We start from the raw sequence: 17217 nt of genomic DNA, 5'->3' as shown, positions 1-17217 counted from the left end.
TGCTTACTCCTTGGAAGGAAAATTATGACCAACCTAGACAACATATTAAAAAGCAGAGACATGACTTTGTCCACAAAGGTCCGTCTAGTCAAGGCTATGGTTTTTCCAGTAGTCATGTATTTCTGTGAGAGTTGGACTATAAAGAAAGCTGAGCGCAGAAGAATTGATGCTTTTGAACTGTGGTGTTGGAGAAGACTCTTGAGAGTCCCTTCGCCTGCAAAGACATCCAACCAGTCCATTCTAAAGGAAATCAGTACTGAATACTCATTGGAAGGACTGATGTTCAACCTGAAACTCCAATACTTTAGCCACCTGGTGTGAAGAGCTGACTCCCTGGAAAAGACCCTGATGCTGGGAAAGATTGAAGCTGGAAGGAGAAGGGGATGACAGAGGGTGAGATGGTTGGATGGCACCACTGACTCAATGGGCATGAGTTTGGGTAAACTCCGGGAGTTGGTGATGGACAGGGAGGCTTGTTTTACTGCAGTTCAAGGGTCACAAAGAGTCGGACATGACTGAGCAACTGAACTGAACTGAACCAAAAAGCTCCCAGAAAACAATGTCCAGGACTTGAGGGTATCACATGTGAGCCTATGAAACTATTTAAAATAACATCTATCCTTCTTAAACTATTCTAAAAAGTTGAAATTTAAATTTAAATTTTTTATTTAAATTTATTCTATCAGGCTATCTCTACACTGATATCATTACTATAAAAAGACCCTACAATAAATTACAGATCACTCTCTTGATGAATATGGTTGAAAAAAGTTTTCAAGAAAATATTAGCAGACAGAATTCAACAATATATAAAGTGTATCATAAATGATTATCACATAGCATTCTTCCAGAGATGCAAGGGTGGTTAAAAATCCACAAATCAATCCACGTGATACACCACATTAAAAAAAGGAAGAGAAATAGAAGATTGTGTCAACAGATGTAGAAAAGCATCGACAAAATCTAACATTCATTCATGGTAAATACTCTCAGAAAAATGGGCATAGAGAAAATGCATCTCAACATAATAAAGGCCGTTTATGACAAACCCACAGAGGTGGATATCTAAAAGGGTTTTCCTCTAAAATCAGGACCAAGGGAAGGATGCTCACTCTTACCACTCTGGTTTAACACTGTTAAACATTTTAATAGTTTAACAATGTTAAACCTAGCCACAGCATTTGGATAAAAATGTAATAAGAAATGCCTAAGAGAAGAAATGACACTGTCACTACTATAGAGAAATGATACTTTATATAGAAAACCCTAATATCTCCACCAGAAAACTAACTAATGAATTCAGCACACACCCACACAGACACACAATGGAGTATTCCTCACCCCTTAAGAATAAAATTTTGCTGCTTCTAACATAGATGGACCTGGATATCATTCTGTTTAGTGAATTAAGACAGACAGAGAAAGACAAATGCTGTATATTATCACCTGACATACGCAATCTAAAACTAGTACAAATGGATGAAAATAATGGAGGAGAAAAAGACTCTCGCACATAGGGAATAAACTAGTGTTTACCAGTGAGGAGAGAAAGTGGGAAGGGGCAAGACAGAGTAAAGATTCAGAAGTACACACTACTATGTGTAAAATAAATAAACTACAAGGACATACTTTACAGCACAGTGAATATAGCCAATAGTTCATAATAGCTTTAAAAAAAATAACCTACATATTGAACCACAATGTTGTACCTCTGCCACTACTATAATACTGTAAATCAACTATAATTCAATGAAAAATTTAGCATATAAGAGTTCTGCATTGTGATATGGGGTTGTAATGGCAGTCATATTACAATATTTATGTGTAACGAATTACCAAATCTTTCATCTTAAATTTACACAATGTTATATGTCAAATATATTTCAGTTGAAAAAATCTGCTGAAATATAGTTTTCTTTCAGTGTGTTTTTTTATTGTCCTTCACTTCAAACTCCTCATTTCTACATGAAAATATTTTAATATGCTAATCTCCCTGCAAGACTCTTTCTAATAAATACTGCCATCTCTCATAAAAATGTTAACTATAAACATTTAACTTGTAACTGGCTCCCAAACTCTTACCTGATTTTACCTTCGAGTGCTAACCAGGGTATTCTTTATTCTGTGAGGAAATTAGTTTCTTCAGGTTTATTTCTGACTACTGTACACACTGATTCATTTTCTTGTACACTTTTATCTCTAATTCCATACATACTTCATTTCTGGGAAATTCATTTTGTTAGACTGAAAGTAAAACATTTGAACACTTTATAATATGCACATCATTTCAAGACCTGCTGTTTATGGCACAAATCGGAACTTTTCTACAAGAAAACTTCATTGATGTATTCATATCTCACTACAGTATATTTCAATTGGTCTTTATATTGAAGAAGATGCTTGGCATGACTGGTATAAGATTATCTTGATATTAAAATTTTTAATTAGGATTCTGAGGGTGAATAAATGAACTCGCAACTGATCATTATAGAAATAAATAAAATTCACACTTTTCTCATAATAGTGGAGGACCTTGCATTTCTTATCCAGGCAAGGTAGAGCCTTTGTACACTGGAGTTATGACTTATGAGCAGAAAGGGGCTGACAGTTGGGAAGCAGGCTGCAATGATTATAGTGATGTCCACAAGGAACTGGCTGGGCTGATCAAAAAGAGCCAAAAGAACTTGACAGATGGAGGAAAGAATATAAAAGTAGACAAAGGTGCTCCCGAGGAGAAGGATGGATTTAGTAGCTCTGGACTCAGGGGAGGATCTGGAGGAGGCATCAGTCCTACGAATGTGCTGGACCTGCTGCTTATGTCTGTACAGGATGAGAACCATGGAGCCGCCGGCCCAGAGGGTGAGCCCCAAACATAATATATCAGGGAGAAACAGCAAGGCTGCACAGAAGGCGTCTATGGTTTTTCTACTCTTCTGGTCAGTAAGAATAGTAGAACAGTATCCAAAATCTTTATTGCTTGTGTTGTTTCTGTCACTCCATTTGCTATGTATATAGATAGGGAAAATGACATTTACCACCATTTGCAGGATCCAACACAGGAAAATAAAGCGAACATTGTACTTGGGAGCTGTTACTTTCAGTGCTGCCCACCTGGAGTTCCAGGGACTGATCGTGATCACCTGAAAGACACCCAAGAGGCAGATGCTACTGATGGACACTCCGCTCCCCAGTCTGTGCAGAAAGAAGAGAAGTTTGCAGCCAACATCACTGCGGATATGCTTCCACCCAAAGACTGCCATTGTGTGTGGGACTCCTTTAGAGAGGAGGACCAAGGAGTTGGCCACAATCAGGTGCTTAAGGATCAGGTCTGTGGACCGTAACCTGTAACCCATGAAGTGAAGGGTGATGTAACTGCAAAGGAGTGAGAAATTCCCCAGAATTCCAACCACGGTCTGTGTTAAGATGATCATGCCTGTTATGAGAAAGCTGCTGGCCATCCTCTCAGCTCACAATCACTGGTACTTGTCTCGTGAGTTAGTGTCTGTATGGGAACATCAGGCATGGGCTGCATGCATCATGTCTATTGAAATCCAATATTCTCCACTTATCCTCAGGTCCCACTTGGAAAATTTTGCTTTATGCTTTTCTGCTACTAGTGGCCTTAAAAGGGTTTAATGTATAATACTGAAAGAGCACTTAAAATGCAGAATTACTTGCTGAAGGCACTCCATGGTATCACTTCTTTCTTCACAAATCCACGAGCCTGGGATTTCTGTGACTTCAATTTTTTTCAGGGAAAGGTAACACAAAGAGGTTCCGTATTTGTTGAGATCTGCTGCACAGGGCAGAGTGAGGACTTTAGAAACTCATTATGCTGATCAAGAGAGTACACTGAACTACCAGCTCTGCCGAAAACCAGTCAGTTGTATTCAAATAATAATCCATATCTATGCTTGGTTTTGATTTCACAACTTCTTAATTTGATTTTTGACTGATGGTCTTTTATGTTTTCATTATAAGAAGATTTCGTTTTTGTAAAGCTTTATTCTGTAGGGCACTATGTATACTATGTGTTAGGTTTTAGATATCTTAATACATATACATGGACTGCTGGTAGTAGAATATGGCATATGGCAGGAACCTGCCCAAGATTATGTAATGTCACGAAGATGAGAATGGCTCAGTATTGGGATGGTATTAGGATGTTTTTATGTCTGAAAAGCAGGTACAATGTACCCATCACAGGAATTATTGCATAAGCACAAGTAACATCGTAAACTTTCAGTCATAAATACTAATACATGATGAAAGAGGGTAAGCAAAAACTGAATTATTATTATTGTTTTCAATTCATATATTTATCTATTTGCTAATTCCAGAGCTAAACAAAAATAGCAACAAAGAAATAAGATTTGTGCATGCCACTGACATACCAGACATATATGTAAAATAGCATCTGCAAGGCATGTATTCTTGTGCATTTTATAAATTCAGAGACTGGATTTTTGGATTGATAGTAGCCTATTTAAAAACAAAAAAGAATCAAAATGCTAGGAGACCACCAGCTGCTGCCTCTAACTTGCCATTACCGCATCAACTCTTCTTTAAATCTAAGAACAACAATAAGCTCACCAGAATTAACACACTACAGAGGTTTTCAGTAGAGGCAAAGTTACTCTCTACACTAATTGCATCATACATCCAGGATTGGAGCAACCCTTTCTATTCAAGTTGTTTCCATTTAGATACACTTTCTGCACAGATTAGATGATTTCTTCAGATCCATCATACATTTTATTGCAAACCTGTATGCATTAGTGGTCAACTTCTAGTCATCCTGAACATGGAGTCTATAATTCCTGTAAGGTAGACTCAACAGCAGATCGATTTTACAAATGTATTTTACCACTTAAAATACAATTATTTTTAGGTTGAGAAAAATATCTTTATGGGAATTGTGTCACGTGTGCAGTTTCATTCCTTGTCTAGAAAAGGCTTTGATGGACATGAAAAATCCAAGAGTTTTAACTCAGTGAGAAGCAAAGCTTTTTCAGTATAGTTATCAAATAGCTTAAATATTACCAAATGATAGACCATACACTTATTTACGAATGACGTTTTCCCAATGTGGACTAGCATCCTTCTCATCACAAATATTTTTAAGCACCTTAAAAATCAGGTTTTGCTGTAACTTGGATTGAGTTGCAACAGAAACTGTCAGAGGATTATATTTTATTGCATGAAGGCTCTTTAGAGATTGCTGTGGGCTCTAGAAACCAATCTCTCAATATTAGCTCAGCTCACGCCTCAGACTTACTCCACTTTTCTGCCTGCTGTTGGCACTGAATCAAGTTACTACACAGAATATTGCCTTTGTCTGATATGATCTCTTCTCCAGACTCTTGATCTGCCTTTCTCTTACAGACGCTGCTGCTTAGAATGAGATGGAAAACACTTACCTGACACCTTCCTACTGTCAGAAGAGGGGGCTTCCTGGTGGTCATTATACCCAGTGTCTGTGTGGGAGGGAGGCAGCTGGATCCTGATATATGGGTTTGAGATGCTGTGTCTTCCCCCCTTCTCCCATCAAAGCTGCAATTATCATTTCACCTGCAGCAGTAATGGGAGTGCAGGCCTGGGACCTGAGAACACTTCTGGAAACTTCTCTCTCAGTTGTTAATTACTGGAAACAATTACAAGTTTCTAGATAGCACCCTTAGGAGACTAAAAGAGGGTTTCCAAGAGCCTTCTTAATTTCCATGATCCCTGAAGGCAGACAGGGTCTCACACTGAGGAAAGCTGGACTTTCTGAAGTCACACACATAAAGGACTGGCATAAACTGTGTGTCCCTCTGCATTCTGTACTTCCCTGAGATGTTTCTCTACCTTGAAATTAGTGCTCTCCTAATCTTCAGACCATTAAACTGAATGATCAATTAAAATGCTGTTAGAGAAATGGAAAGGGACAAAATACCTGGGAAAAACATTTGAAGAGATACAAGTAAAAGGAAGAACAGAACACATCACTCATGATAGAAAATGTCAGCACAAATCAGAGCCAATTAATTGGATGACTTGCATAAATCAATGCCGATCAATATGGAGATGTTGTAGGAAAATTTACTTTATGATTATTGACCTCCATTAGCAATTAGAATCAGACCCAGAACAATATGAGGCTTCCCTAGTAGCTGAAACGGCAAAGCATCTGCTGCAATGCAGGTTCCATCCCTGGGTTGGCAAGTCCCCTGGAGATGGAAATGGCAACCCACTCCAGTATTCTTGGCTTGAGAATTCCATGAGCAGAGGAGCCTGGTGGGCTACAGTCCATGGGGTCGCAAAGAGTCAGACATGACTGAGTGACTGACACACAACAGAAAAATATACATGGGAAAAAATGAGAACGTTCAAAATGAGTGTCTCACAAATGAGCACTTAGTTCTGATCGCTCAACAGACAGACTCTACCATTCTTGTAAATATCAAATGAACCAATGCTTAATTACTTCATTCAAAGAGATAAAATAGTTACCACAGTGCTCTACATTAATTAATTAATTATGCTATTTTTCCAGAATGAGCACTTGATACTCTGATAATTAAGAAATATAAATTAGGAGTTGCAAGAAATGTGGTTTTTCACATAAATACATTTACATTTGATGCAGTGTCACGATGTAATCACTGCCGATTTTCAAGTTAGGGGTTTGGAGCCACATTTGGTGGGCAACCAAGTCTGCGCACAACCTCATTTAAGTACTTACAGGCAGATGCAAACACCCATGTGCATTAATACTCACATACTTATGTATATAGTACTTACACAATTTTAGTTTAAAACTAACAAACATTTGTGCACACGCTCACCACACACAAACTCACATCATATTCCTAAACACATGACACATATTCATATGAACTCACACGGTCACGTTCACCTTCATAAAATCAGCTTACATGGTCTCTGTGTATCTCTGGATGATGATTTCATATACAGAAGAACAGGTGTATCTCCAGACTTCTGGATGCAGGAAAATGGCATCCTTTCCTCTGCTTGTAATCCTTTCACCCTGCAACAATCCACAGACAATATTTGCTATAAGCTGCCTTAAAGTTGGGCTTCCCTGGTGGCTCAGCTGGTGAAGAATATGCCTGCAATGTGGGAGACCTGCGTTTCATCCCTGGGTTCGGAAGATCCCCTGGAGAAGGGAACAGCTACCCACTCAAGTATTCCGACCTGGAGAATTCCATGGACGTTATAGTCCATGTGAGCATTTCCTACTCACGGGTCAGGGGGTAAGAAAGATAGCGTGTTTCAGGGCATAACAGTGAACAGGTATGTATCCATCCCCAAATAAAACCATGGTGGGGAAAGCCTGGAGTAAAGGCATAAAGTCTGTGTGGAAACACAGAAGACACTGAACAGCTAAAACAATCTTGAGAAGGAAAAACAAAGCTGTAGCTATCTTGCTCCCAATTTCAAACTACACTATAAAACTATAGGCATCAAAACAGTGTGGTACTGACACAAGATCAAGGGACACATAGATCAATGGAACAGAATAAATAGAACAGAAGTGAATCTACACTTACGATCAATTTCTCTATGACAAAGGAGACAAGCAGATACAGTAAGGCAAAGACAACCTCTCCAATAGATGGTGTTGGGAAACTGGACAGCTACATGCAAAACAATCAAACTGGAATCGTTTCTTATATCATATACAAAAATAAACTGGTATATACATACAATGGAATATTATTTAGGCTTAAAGAGGAGGAAATAATGATACATGCCACAACATGGATAAACTTTGAGAATACTATATAAAGTGAAATAAGCCAGTCACACAAAGACAAGCACAGTATGTTTCCATTTTTATGTGATATTTATCGTAGTAAAAATCACAGCAATAAAAGCAGGAAGGCAGTTGTTAGGGTACTGAGAAAGGAGAGAGGGGTAGTTATTGCTTCAGTTTTGCAAACTGAAACGAATTCTCTATCTTGCTTTCTATCTTCTCTTTTCATGAGTAGGAGCACTTCAATACAAGCTCATTTGTCATATCCTCCTTTATGCTTGATATTTTTGCTCTGTTTAAGAACCGTCTTTTCCTATGAAAGCTCAGAAATGTTCTATTTTCCTCTAAAAACATCATTTTATATCTTTAAAATTTACATCAGCAATCTATTCAGAATAATTTGTGATATATGTCAGTAGTAACTTGTCTCTTTACGCTTCAAGATAACCCACTTCCATTTCTTCTGAAAATGCTGTGCTTGCCTTGCTTTTTGTTTGCTGTCATCTATCGTTGCCTCATCCAGTTTGACATCGCCTCACCCTTGGAGCTGGTTTTCTGTCAAACTTCCGGGTGACCCCATGTCTTCTTGTCTCTTCCAATATTTACAATTCCAGTGTGCCACACAGTCAAGTTTAGTCTTGGCACCAGAAAGCTTCAGTGGGCCTTTTTGTTTAGAAGGTTAATTAGGCTCACGTTTTAAAGGGAACGTTGCATGGCGCTGAGAGACAAGTTTTAATCTCTTAAGTTTCCTCACAGCTTGTGTCAGCTTCTGTCCTAAATTATCTTTTCAAGAACTTTTCATACAACAATCAGCTTCAGATAATGTCTACAGTGTATTCTCCAGGGAAAAGGACAGGTTAATTACTAGATCAGCATAATAAAAATAATGCCTTCCGCTGAGGCAAAATTTGGCCAGGTTTGTTCGTGACCAACATTAAAATATTTGGATTTCTTAACCTTCACACCTGCACTTGCGATGTAAACCTATTATGTGTTTCGTATCCACCTGGGCCTCTTTTTGTCACCTCTGAGAAGGCTGATACAGACAAGGAGAACAAATGAAAACACAAAGCTCTTGCTGTTCTCATGTCATGAACAATAAAACCTGTCTTCTCAGACCCAGGAGTCTCATGCCTTCTGACAGCATCCATGAAGTTGACAGGATAATTTGTTACCTTGCATGTAGGATAAAATCCAAGACATTTCTTCACATTCTTCAATAGTCATGATGATAAGGATGTGATGCTGAGAGAGACATGACTTTCTCAAAGAGAAAATTACAAAGATCTTACACAATCCTGGTTAGGGGATACCAGAATGCTTCCTGGAACAAGTGGAAATCTTCTTACCCAAGTTCTGGGCCATGTGGGAAAAGGACAGTTCTTTCAACAAATGAGGCTGGGAAAATTGGATATCCACATGCAAAAGAAGGAAGTTGGACCCTTACTTAACACTACATAGAAAAATTAACTCAAAATGGATCAAAGACCTAAATGTAAGATCTAAAACAATAAAATTCTTAGAAGAAAAGACAGGGGAAAATTCGCAACATTAGACTTGGCAATGATTTCTTTGGATTTGACACGAAAGGCACATGTAACACACACTGAACCTCCTAAGATTTAAAAAGCTCTTGTGTATCAAAGACAGAATCATCAGAGTAAAAAAAGAATTCACTGAATAAGAGAAAACATTTGTAAATCATATACCTGATAAGACATTAATACCCAAAATATGGAGAAAATTCTTAAACAAAAAACAACCGAGAAATAACCCAATTCAGGACTTGGGAAAGGCCGTTTCTCCATAGAAGATATACAAATGACAAATAAGCACATGAAAAGATGATCAACATCACTATCCATTAGGGGAATGCAGATCAAAACTACAGTGAAATGCCATCTTTCAGCCATTAAGATAGCTACTATCAAAACAATAGAAGACAACAAGTGATGACAAGAATGTGGAGAAATTGGAATTCTATGCACTGTTGGGCAGAAAGGTAAGATGGCACAGTCATTGGAAAACAGGATGGCAGCTCCTCGGGAAATCAAAGACAGAATAACTATGTGATCGAGCAATTCTACTTCTGGGTATCTATACCAAAGAATCAGAAGCAGGGTCCCAAACAGATGTTTGATAGCTAAAAGATGGAAACAATGCAACAGTTCATCAACAGGTGGGCAGATAAGTAAAATACAGTATAGACATAAAATCTAAAAAAAAGGAAATTCTGCAATATAATGCAATGTGAATGAAACTTGAGAAATGTGAACAATAAAGGAAAATCTCACTAAAATGTTGTTGGGTGACCAGCAGGTGGAGCCCTCACACATGTACCGCTGGATCGCAATACAGATCCCAGCAAGAAAGAGATGTTTGTTACCTTGCGTTTTCTGGCAGGAAGTGACACTACTTGACTACTACCACTAGCAACAGGAAGCCAGACAACAGCTCAACCAATGAGAGACTGTCACAACGCAATGAAAAGCCACTGCACTTTGAACTCTCAGTTTCCTCCTAAGGACTTTTTGTTTATAACAGCCCCTCCCAACTGCCTCTTCTCCTCTGTAAAATTTCCCTCTTACTTGCTTTACTGGATTTCTGTATGTTTCACCAGAGTTTGCTTATCCCAAATTGCAATTCTCTGCTGCTCCTGCATAAAACCACTTGTCTGGTAAAATGCTGTTCTGTTGTTTTCGGTTAACAAGGGCGTTAAGCTAGGAGAAATAGACCAATCACAAAAGGACAAATACTGTATGATTCCACGTATGTGAGATACTTAACGGCAGTCAAAATCATAAGAGACAGAAAGTAGAGCAGTAGTTTCCGGAGACTGGGGGAAGGGGAAAGTGAAAAGTTAATGAATTGTTGCTTAATGGGCATAGAGTTTCAGTTTTACAAGATGAATTATGGAGCTGGATATGGTGATGTTTGCATAACATTATGGATATATTTAATACCACTTATCTGCACAATTTAAATCATTAAGATGGTAAATTTTATGAGTATTTTTACTATGATTTTTCAAACCTCAAAAAAAATCCAGGGACTTGTCAAAAAAAAAAAAAATCTAGTAAAGACATGATTTTGAGCAAACTCCGGGAGATAGTGAAGGATAGGGAAGCCTGGCATGCTGAAGTCCATGGGGTCGCAAAGAGTCAGACACAACTGAGAAACTGAACAACAGTAAAGACCCACCCCCAGGACCTGGCTCCAGAGACCCTTCCCTCTGATCCCTCAAGATTTTAAACATCACATATTTGTGGGTGTGTGGGGTTACAGGCTTTGTAGAGCTGGGTCCCCCACCCCCACCCCTCTAGCCTCCAAAAGAGAAAAGGAGCTCCATGTGTTGCAAAATTAGAAACTAGAAGTTTGAGTTGGCTAGACTCTGACTTCAGAAGGGTGGAGGGAAACCTGTGACTCTGATATTCCTCATGGTGAGTAGCTGCCCCCTGCCCCAGTGGAGGCTGAGGACTGGAATCTACTCTCCACCCTAGAGCTTAGCATTAAAGTAAATGAAGAGCTGTTCCCGTTCTGCTGTTCCCCTACCCTGTGCGTATATAACCTAGAATATTGGTGAAAAGAGACCTTCCAGCTCCAAGTGTGGTGAAGCAGGAGAGCTATTAAGAACGCCACCGAGTGCCTTGTTCAGCTCCTTGTCCCAGATGACAGTGTTGAGAGGTTACTGCCCTTCCTTCCTGTCTCAACCTAGAGTCTGGGAAAACAGTTCTGTGAGAAGGGTAACGAGGCATGCACGAGTCTGCAGTAGCCCCACTATTTGACTGTTGGACCCTGGCCAGAAGAAGGAGCACAGAGCAGGCGTTCAAAAACTGGAGGGTAGAGATGTGGTTTTTGCGGACTTGGACAAGAGATCTTCTCCTGTGTTTGAGCAGCACCCAGGTCTCTCTCGAGCCACTGGATAGAAGTGGCTTCCAAGCTAGGGACATCAAAGTTGAGCCCTGACATGAGCAAGTTATCCCCTTGCCCTCTCTCTACAAGGCAGCGCAACTCCAAAGAGGCTCAGCGTCAGGGGTGTTTTCCCAGAATCAGAGGCACTGTTGTTATTGAAGTTTAGAAAATGTCATCAGTGTCCAGGAGAAGTAATACTGGAAGGGCACTAGAGGGAGGTATGATCTGGAGATATATATGTGTGTGTGTCTGTGTGTATTATTTACATATATAAATATTTATATTTTTAAAGTGGATCCCAGGAAGAGCAAGTAAAGCCTAAGTATATGTCAGGATCTGTCTTCTGATGTTACCCTGTCTGGAGACAATATGAACTTGACCCTGACATCTCCCCCTTGGTGGCACCGTAGGAAAGAGGAGACCCTCCTGGTGCAGACTACATGCCTGTCATGATGACTTCACTGTGGGGTAAAGAAATTCTCCATTAGTGGTTAGAATGCTCATGAGGTAACACATGCTGCCTTAGGGGAAAATGAGGCAGACAGTGAGAAAGAGGCTGAGGCAGAATGCCTAGGAAATGAACAAAGGGGGGGCAACGAACAGCCAGCCTGGTGGTAATGAATGGAAACACCCCCATCTTCATCTTCACCATCCACTCACACACACTACAGGATCCAGGTGCCAGGTCCCTGTGGCTCCACGATAAACTCCAGACCACACTGATGCATCCCTGCCAGACTGTGTGCGGAACTTGTCTTTGAGCACAAAGATGTGAGAGATGTCTTCAGGCCTGTCATCACTCATTTGGGAAGATGAACCTGGTGCCTTCCATCCATACTTGATGATAATATGCAAGCTCTTGTCCTTCGCCTGGACAATTTGCACATCAGGAACACAGTGACCTTGTGTGGCCCTTATCTGCTTGAGCAGCCATGGTAATTCTCCAGCACCTGTTGGCTCAGTCGCTTCAGTCATGTCTGAGATACCATGGACTGCAGCCCATCAAGTCTCCTCTGTCCATGGGGTTCTCCAGGCAAGAATACTGGAGTGGCTTCCCATGCCCATCTGCAGGGGATCTTCCTGATGCAGGGATCAAAACTCCGTCTCCACATCTCCTGACTTGCAGGTGGATTATTTACCCACTGAGCCACCCACGATAACTGTATCTCATGCACCACAGGCAGACCTCCTGAGAGCACAGTGATTCTAGGGCTCTGCTAGAACCTCTCCTCTGACCATTCAAGTTAAAGCAGCCAAAGGTACCAAATGGCTCCCCAAACTTATCCACTTTCAGGTCATCTAGGTTGAAGCAATTGGAGGGCTGAATGTAGAAGCTGGTGTTTAAAAAAAAAGAAAAAGTTCCAGCCAAAGTGGAGTCATCAAATAGGGAGACAATGTTAGTGTGGCGGTTCTCATGAACAGTGTCATGGAAGAGATGAGTGACGCACCATTGCTGGTTTGGGACTGCCGGGGATGAGAAATTAGGGCCATGTAGCTCATCCCAGCTCCACCCTGGTCTCTTCACTCTGTCGGGATCAAGGACCTGGAGCAGCAAATTGCAACTTTTAAAGAAAGGGCTAGGCTTACACAGCAAGCAAACCTGTGGGCTGGGGTGCTGCTCATAGCAATACACTTATCACCTTGCATTCATCACTTTATTCTCCCAACATGAGGTTCACAGAAGCCAAGTCATCCTCCAGGTGGAAAAGATAGAACTGAAGAACTTGGAGGGTGGACCCCTCAGCCAGTGACCTTTTCCACATACCCTATGGCTGAAGCAATTCTCAAGTGTGAGTGGGTGTGTGAGAAGGGCCATGTGACCAACTTCAGGTCACATTAAGTGGGAAATTTCTTCCAAAAATGAGCCATAAGGAATATGTTAAGCTATATTCAATAGACTATTTGTAAATTTGTTAGTCATTCTGGAATTATTACAGGTGTTCTATGTGCCTTCCTGATATATGGAATGTGTAACCAACATATAATCTACTTGTGATACTTTTATATCTTATATATTTCATTAAAAACTAAGATTTCCAGCATACAAGACAAAAGAAGTATTCTAATATAAAATCAAGCAGGTCTGGGTTGTGGTCAGACATTTTGCACTTCTAACAAGCAAGCTTCTGGGGGCAGCTGAGGCTGTTGGTCCATTGTGGGCACTGAGTATCAAGATTCTAAGGTTCTCACATTAACCATGAGGATGAAGTTCTTGGTGTTAGACTTTAATGTGTTGGTTATGCGTGTGGTAATATCTAGGGCAGAGGTTCTTGTCAGAGAGTGTTTGACGGGAGGATACATATCTGCTGACTCTCATGAGTCCTTTGTCCCTCTTCAATTGGAACAGCATGCTGCTCCCAGGGACTGAGGACATTGTGTGAGGCAGGCTTGGATCTCCTTTAGTAAATATTCTCTTTTTGACAAAATTGCTTCGTCTTGCTCCCCCTTCATGAGATATGGATTGTCTCCTGACCTTGTGACTAGGATTACCCCTTGTTCCCTTGGTAACTGTTACTGTATGATTGGTTTTCTCGTCCCTATCTTTCCCGAAAGAAGTTTCTTGTACTACAGCCTATATATACTCATAGAAAAATCATTAAAACACCTTTGCTCCATCAGAGCTTAGGTCCCCGGGCCTTTCTCTCTCTCTCTCTCTCTCTTTCTCTCTTTTACTTTCTTATTGTCGACTCTGTACCAGCAGGTTCCGCTCCATTAAAGGACCGCAACAAATGGCGCCAAGGAACAGGGACACTGGCATACGTGGCATATGGGGCGGAGTGACTCAGGCACCTGTTGAAGTCGGTAAGTACTAAGGCACGGGTCAAGCGGCTGGCCAGCCCAGTTATTTTTCTACTTTGCTTCACCATTTGTTTAAAGTTCAGGGACTTCTGGTTTCACGCCAATGAATAGAGGCTTGCCTTCAAACAGTAGTTGAACATAATCCTTAGTTTCCTGATAAACGCAGTTTTGATTTAGAAATTTGGCTCCAAGTCAAAGAAAATGTTAAATGAGCAGCCAAAGAAGGAAAAAATATTCCAATTGATCTCTAGCCCCTATGGGCTCTTATTAAAGCTGTAATTCTGCCATTTCAAGGTACATTCTAGCCCTTCCAATATTCAGCAACAGACAGAGCACTTATTACATAAATATAAGTTATATGATTAAACTTTACAAAAGGCCCAATTAAAACAATACAAAATATCTCAAAATTTTCTTACTAGCCGTGCCCCGGCTGCTCCAAATGCTTCCCCTTTGCCAACAGTCACAACTCCAAAAGTCTCTCCTTTGTTGGAACCTAGTGAAAAGTTATGCTAATTTTTAAGCTAGATTAGAAGCTGCTATTTCCCTTACTGTAATCGGAGAAGAAACCAAAAAACAGTTAGAGAAATTACTTGCTTATGAGAATGCAAATCAGAAATGTCAAAGAGCTATAGCTGCAATTTGTGAGATAGGACTATTATTGATTATTTGAAGGCTTATCACAATCTAGGATCAAAAACTTAAAAGATGCAAATACTAGCTGAAACAATGGCTACTACATTTTAAAAAGGGAAATGAAGGATGCTTTACATTTGGAGATAAAAACCGTTTAAAAAGGGACTGCCCTAAAAAGGCTAATAAAAAACCTCCAAAAATTTGCCCTTGCTGCCATAGACGAATGCACTGGGCCAAAGACAGTAAATTTAAATTTGATATTGAAGGAAAACCTATTCCAGGAATCTCCAAACAGGGGACCTCCCAGGTCCCCTACACCAAAAACCAGGGGCAAATTCTGTCTTTTCCCTCAAACCCTCAACATCCAGCAGTGCTGCCATTAATATACCAGCCCTAAATGATTTTTTCCTTTACCCTTAAGCAGTCCCCTCTAGAATACCTACTGGACTTTTTGGACCCCTGCCCCCACAAACCTTCAGTCTTGTACTTGGCTGATCTAATTGGACTTCTAAAAGAATTACTGTTCACCCTGGAATAATTGATTCAAATTATAAAGGAGAAATTCAAATTATGATGTCAGCTCAGATTCTATAGCAATTCAAAAGCGGGGAAAAATTGCTGAATTACTTCTTTTGCCTTACATTTCTATTAACTCCTCTAATAATGTACGGACAGGCAGATTTGGCAATACAGATCAAAAACAATCCTTATGGACATCATTGGTATTTAAATATGTCCAACAAAATATAAATATAAAAATTAATAGTAAAAAATTTTCTGGTCTCCTCGGCCCTGGATCTAACATTATTATTATTTCCAAACACTTGTGGCCCAAATCCTGACCTATACAAAAGGTCTCTTGCCAAATTGCAGGAATTTCTCAAACCAAAGTACAAGAAATTTATCAAAATATTCAAATCTACCCATATGATAGACCAAAAGGCCAACCTACAACATTAAGACCTTATGTGAAGCTATTTCCTTCCCCATTTTAGGGAAGTTTTCAGCTATTATCTCCTCGAGTATTTTCTCATGGCCTTTTTTTTTTGTCTTCTTCTTCTGGGACTCCTATGATTCGAATGTTGGGGTGTTTCACATTGTCCCAGAGGTCCCTGAGGTTATCCTCATTTCTTTTGATACTTTTTTCTTTTGCACCCCTTAATCTAATAGGAAGGGACTTATTTATGCAATGGCAAACTCAGATATACACTCCACATTTTTCCTAGGGGCCACTGCTCATTTAACAAACAGAACAATTATTAAAATAACTGAGAAAAATTTAAAAACTGAAAAAAAAAAAAAACCGAAAAAACTATTTGTACAAAGCAATGGCCCCTTATGAAAGAAACATTGCAAAGTTACTAAAGAACTTATAAATACACAATTAAAATGGAAACATATTGAGGAATCTTGTTCTTTTTGGAACTCTCCTATTTTTGTTATAAAAAGGAGATATAGCAAATGGTGTCTTTTAACAGAGTTTAGAAAAGTTAATTATTTTATGAAACCTATGGGTGCATTGCAACCAGAGATCCCATCACCTATTACTATTCCTCAAAATTGGCACATTATTATTACTGATTCACAAGATTGCTTTTTTAATATACCTTTACACCCTTTAGACCGGGAGAGATTCACTTTCTCTCTCCCTTATCCTAATCATATCGTGCCTCATAAAAGTTTTCAGTAGACTATGTTACCTCAAGGTATGCTTAAAAGTCCTGCTACTGCCGCTGCTAAGTCACTTCAGTCGTGTCCTACTCTATGCGACCCCATAGATGTCAGCCCACCAGGCTCCCCCGTCCCCGGGATTCTCCAGGCAAGAGTACTGAAATAGGGTGCCATTGCCTTCTCCATAACAGTCCTAGTATTTGTCAAAATTTTGTAGCCAAGGCTTTACTTCCTATGTGACAGCAATTCCCTCATGCATATATCATTAATAATATACTATAGCTACAAAAAGGAGAAATGATATTTTTGACAGTGAATGACTATGATATTCTTTAGACTCTGGAGAAAACTGATTAAAATAAAATCTTTTTTTGAAATTGCAAAACCGGTTCTTCTTGCACGTGCAGTTAGGAAAAGGTTAATTTGTTAAAATATATTTT

At 39.7% G+C, this 17217-nt stretch overlaps 1 protein-coding gene across 1 annotated transcript; it reads right to left on the bottom strand.

Annotated features, from left to right (window-relative positions):
* Nucleotides 1–2504: 2504 nt before the first annotated feature.
* LOC136161663 (vomeronasal type-1 receptor 4-like) lies at nt 2505–3458 on the bottom strand. Its single transcript, XM_065926690.1, has one exon. The coding sequence runs from the start codon at nt 3456–3458 to the stop codon at nt 2505–2507; it is 954 nt and encodes a 317-aa protein (XP_065782762.1).
* Nucleotides 3459–17217: the final 13759 nt, after the last annotated feature.

This window comes from Muntiacus reevesi, chromosome 2 (genome assembly GCF_963930625.1).
Source record: "Muntiacus reevesi chromosome 2, mMunRee1.1, whole genome shotgun sequence".
Lineage (NCBI taxonomy): Eukaryota > Metazoa > Chordata > Mammalia > Artiodactyla > Cervidae > Muntiacus > Muntiacus reevesi.
This window is presented reverse-complemented; position numbering and strand designations above follow the sequence as displayed.

Excerpts from the sequence above, each read along its gene's own strand:
- LOC136161663 (XM_065926690.1), bottom strand. The coding sequence starts at position 3,458 with ATGGCCAGCAGCTTTCTCATAACAGGCATGATCATCTTAACACAGACC.